Source organism: Hyperolius riggenbachi, chromosome 3, assembly GCF_040937935.1.
Source record: "Hyperolius riggenbachi isolate aHypRig1 chromosome 3, aHypRig1.pri, whole genome shotgun sequence".
In the NCBI taxonomy this organism is placed as follows: Eukaryota; Metazoa; Chordata; class Amphibia; order Anura; family Hyperoliidae; genus Hyperolius; species Hyperolius riggenbachi.
This window is the reverse complement of record NC_090648.1, coordinates 120823310-120839754: the sequence shown is the minus strand read 5'-3', so window position 1 is coordinate 120839754 and position 16445 is coordinate 120823310. Positions and strand designations below refer to the sequence as shown.

General features: G+C 42.4%; 1 protein-coding gene across 2 annotated transcripts in view; it reads right to left on the bottom strand.

The window, feature by feature from the left end:
- NCAPH (non-SMC condensin I complex subunit H) overlaps positions 1-16445 on the bottom strand; it is a 62948-nt gene that overhangs the window by 10769 nt on the left and 35734 nt on the right. For both annotated transcript variants that reach the window (XM_068274850.1, XM_068274849.1), the window contains exons 9-15: positions 13650-13840; positions 9124-9272; positions 8944-9047; positions 4613-4735; positions 4432-4539; positions 4182-4322; positions 953-1063 (exon numbers count right to left, since the gene is read on the bottom strand). In XM_068274850.1, the coding sequence (XP_068130951.1) occupies positions 953-1063; positions 4182-4322; positions 4432-4539; positions 4613-4735; positions 8944-9047; positions 9124-9272; positions 13650-13840 (927 nt within the window). The remainder of the gene's footprint in view (positions 1-952; positions 1064-4181; positions 4323-4431; positions 4540-4612; positions 4736-8943; positions 9048-9123; positions 9273-13649; positions 13841-16445) is intronic.

Sequence of the window (16445 nt, the reverse complement as noted above, 5' to 3'; positions counted from 1 at the left end):
ATAGAGGGAATAGTAGGGCCATGGCAGCTCTGCTCTTGTCTCATGGAGGAACATGGTGGCTTTGTCCTGGTGACATTACATGCTTGGTACTTCAGTTCCAATCATATCACGGCAGGGTGGCTGTGCTATTTATGACTGAAATCAGAAATTTCAACAAGCCCAATAATTGTTTTTGTGTATACCTTTAAAGTGTACCCGAGGCGATATGTGGCATGATGATAAATGTGTATGTACAGTACAAAACAATAACCAGGCTGTTTTACTTGTTTTATTTTGCTGCCTTAAACAGTTAATTTCTAGGTATGGAAACGACAGCTTCCGTCTTATCAGTAGCTTGTTGGGAATATAGTAAACCTTTCTGATAAGCAAATTACAGCCATAAAAGTTTTCCTGGCAGAATACAACTTCTGTGGGCAGGGAGAGATAAAATACATGAACTATTGACCTTTCTCTAACTCTGGGACACTAAATATAGTCCGCCACTGATGGTCCATAAAACATTCAACCTACTCTGTAAATGTTTAAGTATAACAGAAAACCCAGGGATACTTCGTCATTTTCTAGGAGTAGGAGAATAATTATAATTGTTAATGCATCAATTTTCACCTTGGGTTCACTTTAAGCTTTAAATTGCCTACTTTTTTTTCTCTTTTGACTGAGCTATGATGAACTGAGCATAGAACTGAGCAACTGGCACTATCTTCCATGTGACCTCTGATCAGTTACGATAAATAACAGATCTGAGCGCTGTCTGCTGAATCCTAATGCAAGCAGTACCTAACAACCCTCTATATACACAGAGGCTGCTCAGAATGTGCAGAGAGGCGCTACCAATGAAGACCGCTAATCCACCAGTTCCTCTGATATTAAGCCATCATAACATTCGTACACTGTAATGATAGAAGTTTTTCCTCTGTAATGTTTATTTTCTCCTCATGTAATGCAGGCCTACCTCCTCAGCCTTGTCTGTGGAACTGGTTAGCAGCCCCCACATGCTTGTCTTCAGATGCTTCATGTCCATCTTTTTAGCCGTCTTGGCATAATTGATCTCAATTTTGTTGACCTGTGTGGAATCCAGAATTATTTCACAAAACATTCTCATATGATCCAAGTTATAACTTTATGTCTCTGGAATTGCTTGTAAGATTTATTCCAAAATGTGGAATGGCTCCGCCCACCTCTGATGCATATCACCATGGTGGCCTCTGGTCTCTTAGCACAGGTGTGAGGTCTGGAGAAGCATTGTAATGTCTCCATATGAATAGCATTTTTTTGTGGGTTGATTGGTCTTTAATGATCTCCAAGCCCCCCTCCCCCCATTACCTATATTCTTTGCCCAAACATCAACATAAAATACATTACTCAGGACATGTTACAATCTGCAGCCATCCACCAATGAATGTGTGAATGCAGTGCTACGACATGTTTGTATGGACACTCTGCTAAGGGTAAGGCTGTATTATATACAGCCTTATATGCCTCCCTACAGAGTTTGTTCTAATAAAGCACGGCTGTAGAAAGCTTTAGCATTTTGTACTTACCTCTTATACTTCCTGGTACAGAAGTGTAGTCATGCCCCCACTGGCCTATACTTGGAGCAGAGGCTAGCTTGTAATTACATGGAAAGCAGCGAAAACAATCCAAGAGTCAACTGAGCAGGGCTTTAAGGACTGTGAATAAGACTATAAGCCAGCCACTGCTCCAATGCAGATCAGTGTATGGTCATGTGGGCTGGTAAGGAGGGTGTGACTACGTCTACTTGTACAGTTCTACTTTACCACACGGAAGTCTTGACTACAAATTGACCGCTACAGTTCTCTTCAGTGCTTGTCTCTGCAAACAAGCACCATAGGGAGAATGGTTAGGCTGCTTACGCTACAGCCCTACCTATAGTGACACTGTATCAAGGTTTCATACAGGGTCAATTCAAGCCATTAAACATATGTAAGGTTTTTTTTTTTTTTACATTTGATGTATTATATTTAGTTTTGAATTTTAATTACTAATGAATATTTCATGTCTGCCTGAGGCCTCACCTGCTTTTGTGCTGGCAATTTTAAGAAGAAAGCATCTTCTTTATTGTTATATAGTACTGTATAGTAACAGTCCAGTGACCCCCACAGTGCAGCATCAGCCACTTTATAAATAAGCTTTTGTGTTTTATTGCACAAAGAATGTTCAGCCTGTTCATACATTTCCAAAGTCTTTTGCAAAGACGACGCAATGCTGTGATGCACAGCAATGGTTTTCTATATTGCCTCTGAATCTCTTTTGGATGTACAATGGGTAGAATATCATATAGCCTGGCTGCTCATTGAGGGATAAGGCGGTAACCCCACCAATCCATTGAAAGCAGAGGCCTTGACTAATACCCAGAGATTGACTAAAGACTGCCTCCCAGTGGGAGGGGCTTATGCTCACTGCCAGGAGCACATCCCTTTGCAGACCTTAATGCAATGGCTATAGTTTGCTTTATAACGCTGCCATTACAGACAAAATGTTAGCAAAGGGATAGAAAACAGCCCCTTAATGTAGACGTCTAAACAATTTTAATATGCTGCACAGGGGTTAGTAGCAGTCAGGTTAACTGCACCCCTCACTTTCTGTGCCATAGAAAATCTCCCCCAAAAAGGAGGAGTCACAGTTGTCACCAGAACACTTGTTCCCACCTGGACTTTATAGTTTAGGTGACAATCATCCAGTTCACCTGGTATACGGACAGGAAGGGAGGGGACATTTACCCAACAGGGATACAGATAGCAATGCAATTATTTTTATACTCGTTTCGTTTACCAGATAAACAAGTGCTTTAACAATCATAAACATGGCATTCAATGTCTCAGTAACATTTATGGTTTAAGTACACAGACATTTGGTGATACCTGTTGTACAGTTTGATAACACAGCTTTTGTCCACCTCGTGCTAGTACTCTTATTTGCCGATTACTTTGGTTACATACTGGTTCCATCAGATGTATGCTGTGTGCTCTGTATTCATAACTGCATTTACTGCCAATAAAACGCTTTTTACTCAGTTCAGCTGGCTCTGTCCTTTTTCAACACTGCATCATTAATACTAGCCATTTACAAAACGTCAGCATCTCCTTCCCTTTTTAAAAAGTGTACTTGAAGCGAACCTGGGGTACAGAAAGACATACTTAAAGAGAACCCGAGGTGTGTTTAAAGAATGTTATCTGCATACAGAGGCTGGATCTGCCTATACAGCCCAGCCTCTGTTGCTATCTCAAACCCCACTAAGGTCCCCCTGCACTCTGCAATCCCTCAAATCACAGCCATGCTGTGCGGCTGTGTTTACATCTGTAGTGTTAGTCTCAGCTGCTCCCCCGCCTCCTGCAGAGCTCCGGTCCCTGCCCCCGTCCCTTCCCTCCAATCAGCAGGGAGGGAAGGGATGCAGGCGGGGACTGGAGTTCTGCAGGAGGCGGGGAGAGCAGCAGACTGACACTATAGAGATAAACACAGCCAGCTCTGACAAGCTGTTTGTCAGCAGTGTGGCTGTGATTTATGGAGGGATTGCAGAGTGGAGGGGGACCTTAGGGGGGTTTGGGATAGCAACAGAGGCTGGGCTGTATAGGCAGATCCAGCCTCTGTATGCAGATAATATTCTTCAAACCCACCTCGGGTTCTCTTTAAGAAGGGGTAAGCCTCTGGCTCCCACGTGGTCCTCTGGTCCCCCGTCGCCAAGAACTGAGAACTAATCACATCCAGGAGAGAGGGGGGGGGGGGGTTCCGCAGCAGGCCAGAGCACGGCCATACTGTGCGAGTACGTGAGTGCCTGCTCAGTAAGTAGGCATGGTCGCAGTGGGGGAAGCTTGTTTATGCTCGTGCCAGGAGAGGATCCTAGCCCAGATGTGCAGGAGAGTCCTGGCCAGTGGCAGAGGACAGCTTCTGAAGCCTCTGGAGGATCCAGGCTTCAATGTAGCATTTTTTTTGTTTTGCATTTGTTAGTAGCTGGAGTTAGAGCCAGTTTTGTATTTTTTGTGATTTCTAAGCAATGCAGATTTCATGGAGTTTTAACTCTTCTCTACACCATCCCACAGCAAGAAAAAAAAAAGGGTTGGCAGCATATATGAAGTCTCTGAAAGTGAAAACGATTAGACACCCTGTCAAGTTGCTGATGGTGTCTGGCTTCCAAGGCGAGAGCACTGGAGAACCCTGCTTACCTTTTGTGGTTCTGCAATGAGTGTGTGCTCCCCATCAAAGCCAAGCCTGTTTGCATCTGTTCCATTCTGCATGGGAAATTCTCCGCATTCATCTGTGGCTCCCATAAACGGGCCGCCATCCTCATCATCACTGTCCGCAAGCTGGTAAAACAAAGCAAACAAAATAAAAATAAAGAAACCACTGAAATAATGACATCTTGCCGCAGGGAATGCACTGTAATGACTGTAGTGACAAGCAATCAGTTCTGACCTGTAGAGCTGGGCAGAAGTTTGAGGTGTCATTGGGATTGTTATAATCATATTCCCCAATCTCGTCTTCCTGTTCAGAAGCTGGGCCTGTTGGAGCCATCCTCTTTATCTGCAATGAAATGAATGTCCGTTAATCTGTACACAGTGCTGCCATCAGCAGGGAAGAATAGAAGACATCTTACCCTGTCTGCTGGTCTTAAGCTCAGCTTTGCAATGCTGTCTGGGTCATAGTGGAAGTCGGCAGGCAGTGTTGTAGATTTCCTATTCTGATTCTCAAGTGTGCTTTTTGCTAGAGTCGTAGCAGCCTATACAAACATACACAAAAGAAAACAGGTCAACATTAGCATGGCTATAAAATGGGCAAAATGTAGCAGCTGTAACTAAATCTCTGGCTACAGTAGCTGCTTGTATTACTGTATCCAGTGCAGCTAAAAGTGTAGTTACACTATCAACAAATGGTACCTTTATATACAGGTACTGTAGTTGGCCTGAGGTCTATGATGCAAAAATTCTGGTGATACAGTCTTTTGTGCAGGTGTACAACTTTACTGCAAAATTTTAGGGCTTGTTCACACGTAGGGCGTTTTCGGCCTTTTTTTTTTTTAAGCGTTAGCGATTTTCAAAATCGCCCTAAAAGCGTTTGTGCAATGATTCCCTAAGAGTGTTCACATATGAGTGGTTCGTAGGCCTGAAAGATAAAATGAATTTAAACCGAAATTGCGATCACCAAGAACACAATTTCAGAATTGTCAAAGCGGCGATTATCGCAATCACGTCATTTCCACATGGGGGAAGTTTGAAGAAACGGCTTAAAACTTCCCCAAAGTCCCGGCGTGTGCGGGCCGCAGTGTTGGACATACCTTCTGCAGGATTCCAACGCTGTCCGTCCTCTATCGCCGGCTGCCGACTCTTGTGCTTGGCAAAACTCCAGGCTCCTGTATGTCACATGACAGACAGGAAGTATTCTGTGCATTAGAGCCTGCAGAAGGTGAAGTGGTTAGACAGGCATCGCTGGACTTGTGCTGGAAGCTGATGATCCAGAACTGATGCAGCTTGGGGGACAGAGTGGGCACAGAGAGAGACACAGAGGAGGCACAGAGAGAGACACAGAGACAAAGAAGGGGGCTAGAGAGAAACCCAGAGGAGGCATAAAAAGACAAAGGGGGCACAAAGAGAGACAGGGGGACAGAGGGGGAACAAAGCTTGATTTGAAGGAAATCGTGAATCGAAATTACAATTTCAGACAGAAATCGCTCAATTCAATTTTTTCCTAAAATCGTTCAGGCCTAGTGGTTTGATTCTGATCCGCTCACCAAAGCGCTGCCTGTACCATTTTTGGGGTGATTTGCCTCAATGGAAAGTATAGGGAAATCGCAAAACGCTTGAAAAAGCGATTGGTATAGCGATTTCCCCAGCACTTTTAAGAATAAATACATTGATTCTGATTCCGATTGTATTTATTTTTTTCCGGTTCAAAGAGTTCAGGGCTCTTTTCCACTATAAAATGCGATCGCGATTCCGATCGTGATTCAATTTCCACCATGCGATTGAGCTACTATACTCATAGTCCAGCTCAATCGCATACAAAACGCGGCAGGACAACGATTGCGCTTTGACCAAAATCGCATCGCAATCGGATCGCACTAATGGAAATTGCTGCTGCAGTTTCCATTAGTTTAATGTACCTTGCGATTTGCGAACAGAAGCAAATCGCAAATCGCAGGCTAGTGGAAAAAGGCCCTCACTTCCTGACTCGCGTCAGGAAGTGGAAAAACAAATCGCTCTGCAAAAGCGCTTAGAGGAGCGCTTTACATAAAAAAAAAAAAAATCACAACGCGCAGGTAAGCGGCAGGAGGCGCAAAAAATAATTGTGCAAAAAAGAAAAAAAATTCACAAAACGCTGGCGTCAGCGATTGCGATTCTAGATGTGAACAAGGCCTAATAGGGATAACTAATATTTTGAAGAGTTTTACTAGATCTGCTGATAACTCACTGCTCAGATGCAGGCCTGCTACACACAATACAATTTTCCTGTGAAATAAGCAGGAAATTTCCAACAAGTCCAATCTGCTTCAGATTAAAAAGCGTCAGTACGGTATTTAGAAATTAGTACGGCACAAAACTGATCCCTTTCTTAATTGAACAGGTTAGCAATGATTAAATGATAGAAAATTTCCCATCGATCTGATGGGAAAATTGCATTGTGTACCAGGCATTACTGCTTCCTAATTGGATATTGGTACTCTTTATGGCCCTACTAAACACAAAATAAATAAATAAAAAAAAGTGCTGCTACTAATTAGTTCAGCACTGCCCTGTAATGCCCCTTGCTGCCATTCTCCATAGGTAAGTGGTGTGCATAGAGCCCATCTTCCTGCCAGATGTTTTTACCCAGAGCTCTGCTTCATATTTTTGTGGGTCCTGGTTGCACATAGCAAGAAGTTTTGAACCAGGATGATACCATTTATTGGCTAACTTAGAGATGGATAAACAGTGAGCTTTCGACTTATAAAAAGCCTTCGTCGGACTGGTTCCTGACCAGAACTGAAAAACACAGCTTATATACACTGACATACAGAGGAGAAACATTCTTTAGCAAACATAAATGTAATTAGATGCCTTAACTGTTACTGAGGAGACTTTCCCAGGCATCCTATCTAAATTGATAAGATCAATAGAATCCTCAACATGACATAAAGCAGACTCTGGTGATGAAGAGACATCGTAAATTCCGAATTCAAATGGTAACTGGCCAGTTACCATTTGAATTCGGAATTTACGATGTCTCTTCATCACCAGAGTCTGCTTCATGTCATGTTGAGGATTCTATTGATCTTATCAATTTAGATAGGATGCCTGGGAAAGTCTCCTCAGTAACAGTTAAGGCATCTAATTACATTTATGTTTGCTAAAGAATGTTTCTCCTCTGTATGTCAGTGTATATAAGCTGTGTTTTTCAGTTCTGGTCAGGAACCAGTCCGACGAAGGCTTTTTATAAGTCGAAAGCTCACTGTTTATCCATCTCTAAGTTAGCCAACAAATGGTATCATCCTGATTCAAAACTTCTTGCTTTTACTCATGGCTAACACGGTACAACACTTTACTGGTTGCACATAGAATGACAGCCTACAGAGAACAGTAGGAGGAATGGTAAGAATAGCAGGGCAGTGCTAATTTACCATTTCCACTGTGAAGCCTCTGAGGAAAAGGTATTTGACCAGGAAACACACTTCAGGCACTTCTACAAGTCTGAAAATTAACCACAGCATTGGGCGATCATGTGTTACACAATCATTTGTTGGTCAAGTGACACTCACGCCAAACACTGCACATTATAAAACAGGAAATTTTATTTTTACCCTTTAGGGAGTTAAAGAGAAACCGTAACCAAGAATTGAACTTCATTCCAATCAGTAGCTGATACCTCCTTTCCCATGGGAAATGTATTCCTTTTCTCAAACTGATCACCAGTGGGCTCTGCATGGCTGATTTTGTGGTCAAACCCCTCCCACAATGTGATGTCAGCGCCTCACAGCTCTGAGGTCCTGACATCACACTATGGGAGCCTTGTTGCATTGTGGGAATTAACAGCTGTTTCCAACTGCCAAAAAAAGCAAGCATCTCCTTCCAGTGACATCACCTGCCAGCAGTAAAATGTCACCATGTGATAAATGTCTGAATGTAAATCAGGGAGAGGAAATATTTTGCGATGGGCAAACACTGACTAAATCATTTATACATAATTATAGTAAAAAATAAGCACCTTTTTAGTATTACATTATTTTTAACTGGAGTTCCTCTTTAAATAGGTAAGTGGAAATAGGAAGTGTCTCCCATAGGAATAAAACTGCACAGATAATAATGACTGTATAGTGCACACCGATAACACAGCAGCCACACTTGTCTGTTGTTTCAGAGCTTCTTTCTCAGCAGAGCAGCCCCTCCCATGTCATCAGAGCTCTGAGTATGCAAAGCAGGAAAGCTGAGCAAGAAGGGGGCAGGCTTGGGCTTGAAAAGACTTCACCAAAGACTGAGTCAGCTATAATGATTCCAGGTCAAACCTAGACTGACTCAGTCGGGGATTCTTATCAGAGCTGATAAAAGGCAGATTGAGCAAATAATGATGAAACTTAAGGTGCGTACACATGCACTACATCGGGCAACGACGGGTCCGTACACATACACTACTGTCGGCTGAACGTCCGCCGAGCGGGAGGGTCTGACGGACCGTCGTTGCCGGATGTAGTGCGTGTGTACGCACCTTAAAAGCAGAGTAGGTGTTTACGGTCATGTTCCCACTGATAAATGTAGTAAAATACATGAGGGTGCTTTGTCTCTGGTTCTCTTTGATAAATAATCACAGGACATGAAAAGTTAAACATTCTTGTGCCCAGACTAAACCAAAAAGATATTAAAAGTTGTACAATCCAGTATAAAATCAGTGGTTAGAGAAATGGAACGAAAGATTTTCATACTCTAGAGTAGTAAAAACAAAGATAAAAAGCCCACTTACCCTTGTTTTACAAAAATGAGTGTTGAAATTAATGTCGTCGTCAAAGTTCAGTTCAAACACTTTTTTCACCTTCTTGACCTTCTGCTTGTCAATGTCAGACTGAACTGAAATATGAACAGATCTATTAATGTCATCCAATCTCACTGAATAATGGTTGCTGAGTATAAGCAGGGCAATTACCTTTTTGCCGAGGCCGAAACCGCCAGTGCTCAGGCCCTGCCCACATGGACATGGTGCGAGGACTGAAGTATGAATATTCCCCAGGACAGGAGGAGAGCTGTAGGCACATAGTACCAATGTCTGCATTCGCAATCTGAGTAATCTGTGCTCTGAAAGGGGAGACAAAAGTGGAAAAGATATTATACAGGAAAGTGGGAAGGAAAAGTAAGGCCTTGTTCGCATTATAGGCGTTTTTGTAAAAATTTAAGTACGGGCGATTTTCAAAATCGCCCTGAAAGTGCTTGTGCAATGATTCTCTATGAGAGAGTTCATATCTGAGCGGTTCGTTTGCAATCCGCTTTTCTAAGTGGTGCTTGAGTCATTTTTGATACGATTTGCCTCAATGGACTGTATAAGAAAAATGGAAACGCTCACAAAATCGCTATGGCAAGCGATTGCGTGAGCGTTTTTAAAAAAAATACATTGTATTGGTTTCCAGATCAAAAAAGACAGAAGCGCTCTACAAAAGCGCCCACAAAAACAAGCGACCGTGCAGAAAATAGTCGGAAACCGCTTTAAAAAAAAGTGGACGGACACGCGAGCCGAACGCAATGTGAACAAGGCATAAATGAAGACAGTTTTGTCATTTTGCATAGGGCTACAATTTTCCCAGAGAGCTTCATCAAGGCATTAAAGCGGGATGAAGCCTGGATGTCATCTATCGTCTAACGCAGGATAAAACTATTAGCAAAAAAAGATATGTTTGTAAGTTACTGGAACGTTTAACACTGAGAATTCTATGTCCCTCAATAGCTAAATGATATGATTGCCAATGCAGTAATTATTAAGGTGCCCATACATTATTTGACTTGGCAGCCGATCGACCATATGATTCGATAATTACAACAATGAATATCAGTGCTGCCAACAGCATCCCGATCAATGATGCGACCAATATTTGGGCCAAATTTACATTTTATAGATATCCTGTAACCATGTTTATTGCCAATGGAAGCTGTAACCTAGTAACTTTCAGGATATACTGTAGATCTTATTGCCAAAACCCCTTCTGAACTCACGCCGACTCCATGGCCCTTATACAATTCACTTTTTCTCCTAGGTGGTATATTCACACCTAATCAATAAGATGCCTTTTAAGTCACCTGCAAGCAAGAAAATACTCAGAATAATGTTGACAGGGTTTTTTGTTTTTAAGGAGAAAAAGTGAACCTCCAGACTAAAAATCTACTCAGCAGCACTGAAAAGGCTCTGTGTTTCTTTAACAGTTTCACATCATCAGAACTTTGTTTTTCTTACCCAAGCCTCATTTTTAGCAGCAGAGCCTAAGCTCCGTCCCATCAAAGAAATCTGCCTGGGCATTTTTCCCCTGATTCTGTGCAAAGCATGAGGGGATTTCTGATGTGGTTCGCATTGCTTAGCAACTGGGAGGGGCGATCAGGACACAGGACAGTTGGAACTGTATCTTATGCTCCCTGTCACCTCCTTTCAACCAAAAAGATGGCTGCCCCCATGAAATCAAAAACATTTGCCTGTTCTTTTAAAACAGGGTGGGTAAGAGATTACCGATTTTAATTAACATAACTAATTTAACTTAATGACAGTATGTTGGTTTAGGCTGACGTTCCTCTTTAAAGTAGTATGAATCTCAGCATTTCATTGCTCTAAAAGATGATTTACAGCATAAAACATACTAGCACAAATAAAAAAGTTAGCAGAACAGCATTCAAACAGTTAAAGGAAACCTAAAGCCCACTCCGTGATTCTCCCGCAGCTTCCCTCTTTCAGCTGGATGTGCAGCCCCACACCAACGCATGCCCAGTGGCCGCACGTCACCTGGCTGAAAGAGGGGAGCTGCAGGGGACTGGAACATTGCGAATTGATGGTTTGGGCACACGACAGCTGCAAGGTGCTGGCAGAAGCCTCAGGTAAGTTAACTATTTCTGCCGCCCAGACATGAAGCTCCCGTCCGGGGCGGCTGCTCTGCTGCGGTGCCACGCTTCGGCGCGATCGCGCCCCCGTGGTGTCCCCCGGTAGCCCTGGGATCAGTGAACGGGAACATGGTTCCCCATCACCAATCCGTGTCCCCAGCAGAAAAACCGGAGCGCTCTTACAAGAGGCCTCAGTCTCTCTGTACATAAAAATTTCCGCAACCCCCTTGTGCTTCCGCTTAGCGAGAAACACAAGGAGGAACAAAAAAAATAAAAATCTCAAGGTGGCCATCTTGTGGCCAAATAGTAAAACCACATCTACATATATTTTACATTACAATTTACACATATATTAAAAATTAACTTTATTTCTCACACCAAAATATTACCCAAATAAAATTTTTAATGGAGAAAAAAAACAAAAACACAAATGGTTACCTAAGGGTCTGAACTTTTTAAATATGCATGTGAAGGGGGTATACGACGAACATTTTTTAAATTATAAGCTTGTAAATAGTGATGACAAAACGGAAAAAATGCACCTTTATTTTCAAATAAAATGTTGGCGCCATACATTGTGATATGGACAAAATTTTAATGGTGTAATAACCGAGACAAACGGGCAAATACAATACATAGGTTTTAATTATGGAAGCGTGGATCATTTTAAAGCTATAATGGCCGGAATCTGAGAAATAATGAACTTTTTCCATTTTTTTCTTATTAATCCTGTTAAAATGCATTTATAAAAAAAATAATTCTTAGCAAAAAGTACCACCCAAAGAAAGCCTAATTAGCGGCGGAAAAAACGAGATATAGCTCAATAAATTGTGATTAGTGAATGAATGGGAGGTGAAAATTGCTCTGATGCATAAGGTGAAAAATCCCCGCAGGCTGAAATGGTTACACTTTGGGGGGGGGGGGGGGGGAGCTTTACTTTAAACACAGCATTTTCTTCTTCAGTGCAAAGCTTATTTCCTCAACCGAAGAGGTAAGAACATTGTCTTTTGTTTACATTTCTTTCTCGACTGCAAACAGTATACATTCCTGGTAGTGCTGAAACTGACCTGTACACATGGAAGCAAAGAGCTGAGAAGTGATCACTGGATACATTATAATATATCAATACAGCAGCTATGCAATAAAATGCAATTGCCGCTTTCAGCGCAGAAAAACTGTACTTTGGGAACTTGTAAATTTAAAGCAAATATACCGTAACTGTATGGGTAATAAAAAGTAGAAAAACATGTTTTTGTTGAATATTCTGTCAAGAGTTTAATCCTGCTTTAAGGAGAAAAGGTGAATTGAATAAGGGATAGGTGATAGGTGGACCTTTTTGAGGATACCTACAAACAAGAAACATTAGAATTCAGAAGTAAACCAGGTGCTAAATGTTACACCATCTCTTCATTGCAGTATCATACCAGCTAAGATGGTCATAAAAAACTGTACCGCAGTCAAGAGGGCAAACGAATGTGCGGACATTATTCCACCACTCAAGCATTTATACAGGCCATGGGACCCCAAACTTTTTCAGTCAAGGGCCAGGTCAACATACTGCTGGGGGGCCGGAACATACATAAAATGATGTTGAAAAACATTACATTGAATCTAAATTAATTTAACCTAAATTAATGTTCAGCGCTGCGTAATATGTTGGCGCTTTATAAATACAATAAATAATAATAATAATAATAATAATCTAGGTATCGATTTCCCCCAATCATGCCCGGAGAACTCCCAGCAGCAACCATTCAGCCATGCGCCGCCAGAAGAACGTCTTTGTGCACCAGTGAAGCATAGGTGACAACCCGCCGTCCAGTTGGACAGCAGTGTCACCTGATGCAGAATTGGATTGGAAGCCAGCGAATGACTGCTCACTGGCTTCTACAGTATGTGGATGGGTGGGACCAGCACTGCTATTCTATATGCAGACCAACGAAGAGAACCCTAGGTGGGGATTTTAGAATGAAATCTATACACAGAGGCTGGGTTTGGCTATAGTGCCCAGCCTCTATTGCTATTTAAATCCCCCCTAAGTCCCCCCTGCGCTCCGCTCTAGCCCATAAATCACAGCCGCGCTGTCGTGCTGTGTTTACCTAGCTAATGTCACTCACGCCGCTCCCCCCGCCTCCTGCAGAGCGCCAGGCCCCGCCCACGTCCCTTCCCTCCAATCAGCGGGGAGGGAACGGACGGGGCGGGGACCGGCGCTCTGCAGGAGGCGGGGGAGCGGCGTGAGTGACACTAGGAAGGTAATGTGTTGCTACGACACGCTGCGTGTCGACTGAGCGGCTGTAATTTATGGGGGAGTGTGGAGCGCAAGGGGGATTCAAATAGCAACAGAGGCTGGGCAGTATAGCCAAACCCAGCCTCTGTGTATAGATTTCATTCTAAGATCCCCACCTCGGGTTCTCTTTAAAGGTGCAGTGGGCCACATCGATAAATTATACATTGTGTTTGGGGGCCAGTGAAAAAGCTTTGGGGGGCCGCATTTGGCCTGTGGGCCTTAGTTTGAGGACCACTGCCTTACAGTAACCGGAGATGATCATGTAACATACACCTTTCGTGCAAGATAAAGTTGTATAAAAAACAACATACCCTTTCCTGTCTGCCCTACAGGCCTCTCGCTGCTCTGCAAATTTCCCAATATCCTCCGCTTCATTCCCATCACACACGTCTGCATCAAAATCATCCATCACAAGACCCACGGGCTCCCCATCTTCCACCTCCGCATTGATATCAAAGGCATGGTCGCTCTCCTTGTACTTCTCCGTTAACACCACCACATTCTGTGAAAAGATTGTGAAGACAAACCAGATGTAAGATCTGTAATCACATACAGGTCACCAAAGATTTCAAAAACATAAATGTATATAAATTAAAGGGCAGTAAAATAAAATCACACTCTCCCAAAGACCTAGCACTCCGTACACTGGCTGTTCGTGTTCCATGTTTTGGCCTTGAACTGCATGCAAACGCAAATTTGATGTTTGAACACTTTTTTTTACATGCGACTTTGCATGCGCAAAGCACACTTTTTGTTTCTATTGACAACGCAAAAACAGGTGCAAAAATCACATGCGGCATCCAGAAAATTGTGGCACTGCTGTCCAGATTTTTCCTGGATTTCAATTTCGAAATCAATAGAAACAGGTCCTCTGAAATTGCATGGATATGCAAATTTGTGTGCAGCCAATTCAGACAAATTTGCATCTAGTGGAAAAAGGCCCTTACGTTGTGTTTATAAGCAGGAAACCCTGTGGCTGATGGCACTGATCCAAATGCAAAGATGGTTGCTGGGAAAAAGCAAGGGAAGGGATCTGCAGACTGTAGACAGTATGGACACAGCAGGACAGTCTGCACACAGAACTAGGGCTTTAAACTGGATAGTAGCAAAAAGTATGGGAACTGAATACTTTTGTAAAATCATTTTTCACCCTCCCATACTTAAAGGGGTTCTTTCGCGAAAAAAGTAGGCAGTTAAAAAATGTGACAGATGACAGGTTTTGGGCCAGTCCATCTTTTTAAGGGGGATTCTCAGGGCTTTCTTTGTTTTCAACAGCATTTCCTGAACAACAGTTGCAAAATCTAACTGACATAATAGTGTGCAAGTGATAAGGGAGGCTGGCTGGTATCTTGCTATTTTGGCAGTTAAACTGCTGTTCAGGAAATGCTGTTGAAAACAAAGAAAGCCCTGAGAATCCCCCTTAAAAAGATGGACTGGCTCAAAGCCTGTCATCTGTCACATTTTTTAACTGCCTACTTTTTTCGCGAAAGAACCCCTTTAAGGGAAGTGAAATAGACTATCATTCACCTTCCAAACCTTGGCTGGCACCATTAGCCTTCCAGTACATAGATTACCATGCTTCCTATGCAGTCATCCTCCAGCTGTATCAATAGGCTGGGAGGGAGGTGGGGCAAATGTCCTTGTATTATATCAGTAGGTGAACCACACCATACCATTGACTTTGGCAACACAACCTCTAAATCAGGGGTGCCGAACTCAAATACAAAGTGGGCCAAAATTGAAATCTGGGACCAAGTCGTGGGCTGACCTCAATGTCTAGTAGCCACCTCTCTTCCTTATAACGTTCCCTGGCGTCAAACAGCCCCCTCCATCCCCTATACAATTCCCTGATGTTTAGTGGTCCTCCCTGTCCTATACAGGTTTTTGATGTTTAATTCCTATATTTGTATAGCGCTTTTCTCTTGTCGGACTCAAAGTGCTTGTGAGGAAGCCACTAGAGCGCACTCAGTAGGCAGTAGCAATGTTAGGCTCCTTGCACACTGCATGCGATTCCGATTTTTAATCGTTTTTTTACATCCGATTCAGATTTTTAATCGTTACTGCATTCTGCGTTTTTTCCTATGTTTGTTTTTCTGTTGATTGCATTCAGGGAAAAATCGGAATTGCAAATCAGAATCGCAAATCGGATTTGGTCTAGAGTGGGCCAAACATAATGCAAATTGCGGAAACAACCCGAGAAGCGAATCTGATGACTCCAAGGGCCAGATTTGGCCCACCGGCCAGAGTTTGCCATGTATGCTCTAAATACAGACCTGCAGCTGAGATCTTGCTATTTCTTTTAGGATGTATGGAAAACATTTGTACCTCTGCTCTCATACCATAATCCTCAACAAAACTTGAGAAAAAAAAGGCTCTTATCTAAGCTAAGCATTAATGAACTAAATGAGAGTGAAAGTCAACTCTTATGTTTAAGATAAAGACCTGTCATCTGACTTCCTGTGACAGGGAAAATCAAGGCAATAAAGCGCTGTTCCTCCGACCTCTTCATTCAAAGGCATTACAGAGGATTGTTAGGATCAGAGGTTGTATAACTGAATTTATTCAGTAGTTTAATTACAGGATACAATTAACCCTTACACTTTTTTTTTTTTTTTTTTTACACACACACACACACACACACACACACACACACACACACACACACAATGTTTGAATTGTGTTTATTAAATGCCATTCCCAAATCTACATCGCACAAACTCCAAATTAGCCAGCAGGATTGTCAGAGTTGAAAATAAATTTAAGATGATTGAGAATTATGATGCAGAATTATATTAATAATTATGAAATTCCATTCTAAAATTGACTATGCAGTCAAAGCATTTCACAGGTCCATATTAAAGCTGCACAGATTTCCAGTAACATTTGCATATTCCTGCATCAACTTAAGCTGGCCACTAACGGTCCAATTTCAAGCGAAAAATCGTTCGAGCGATCAGAAATTTTGATCGGACGAAAAATCGTTCACTACACCATCAACTAACCAATCATTGCTTCCTATCTATCACGACCACCAAGAAAATCCAAATTTTCGTTCGACGAAAATTCATTCGGGCGACTTTTTTCACTCGTTCATAATCGATTGTGTC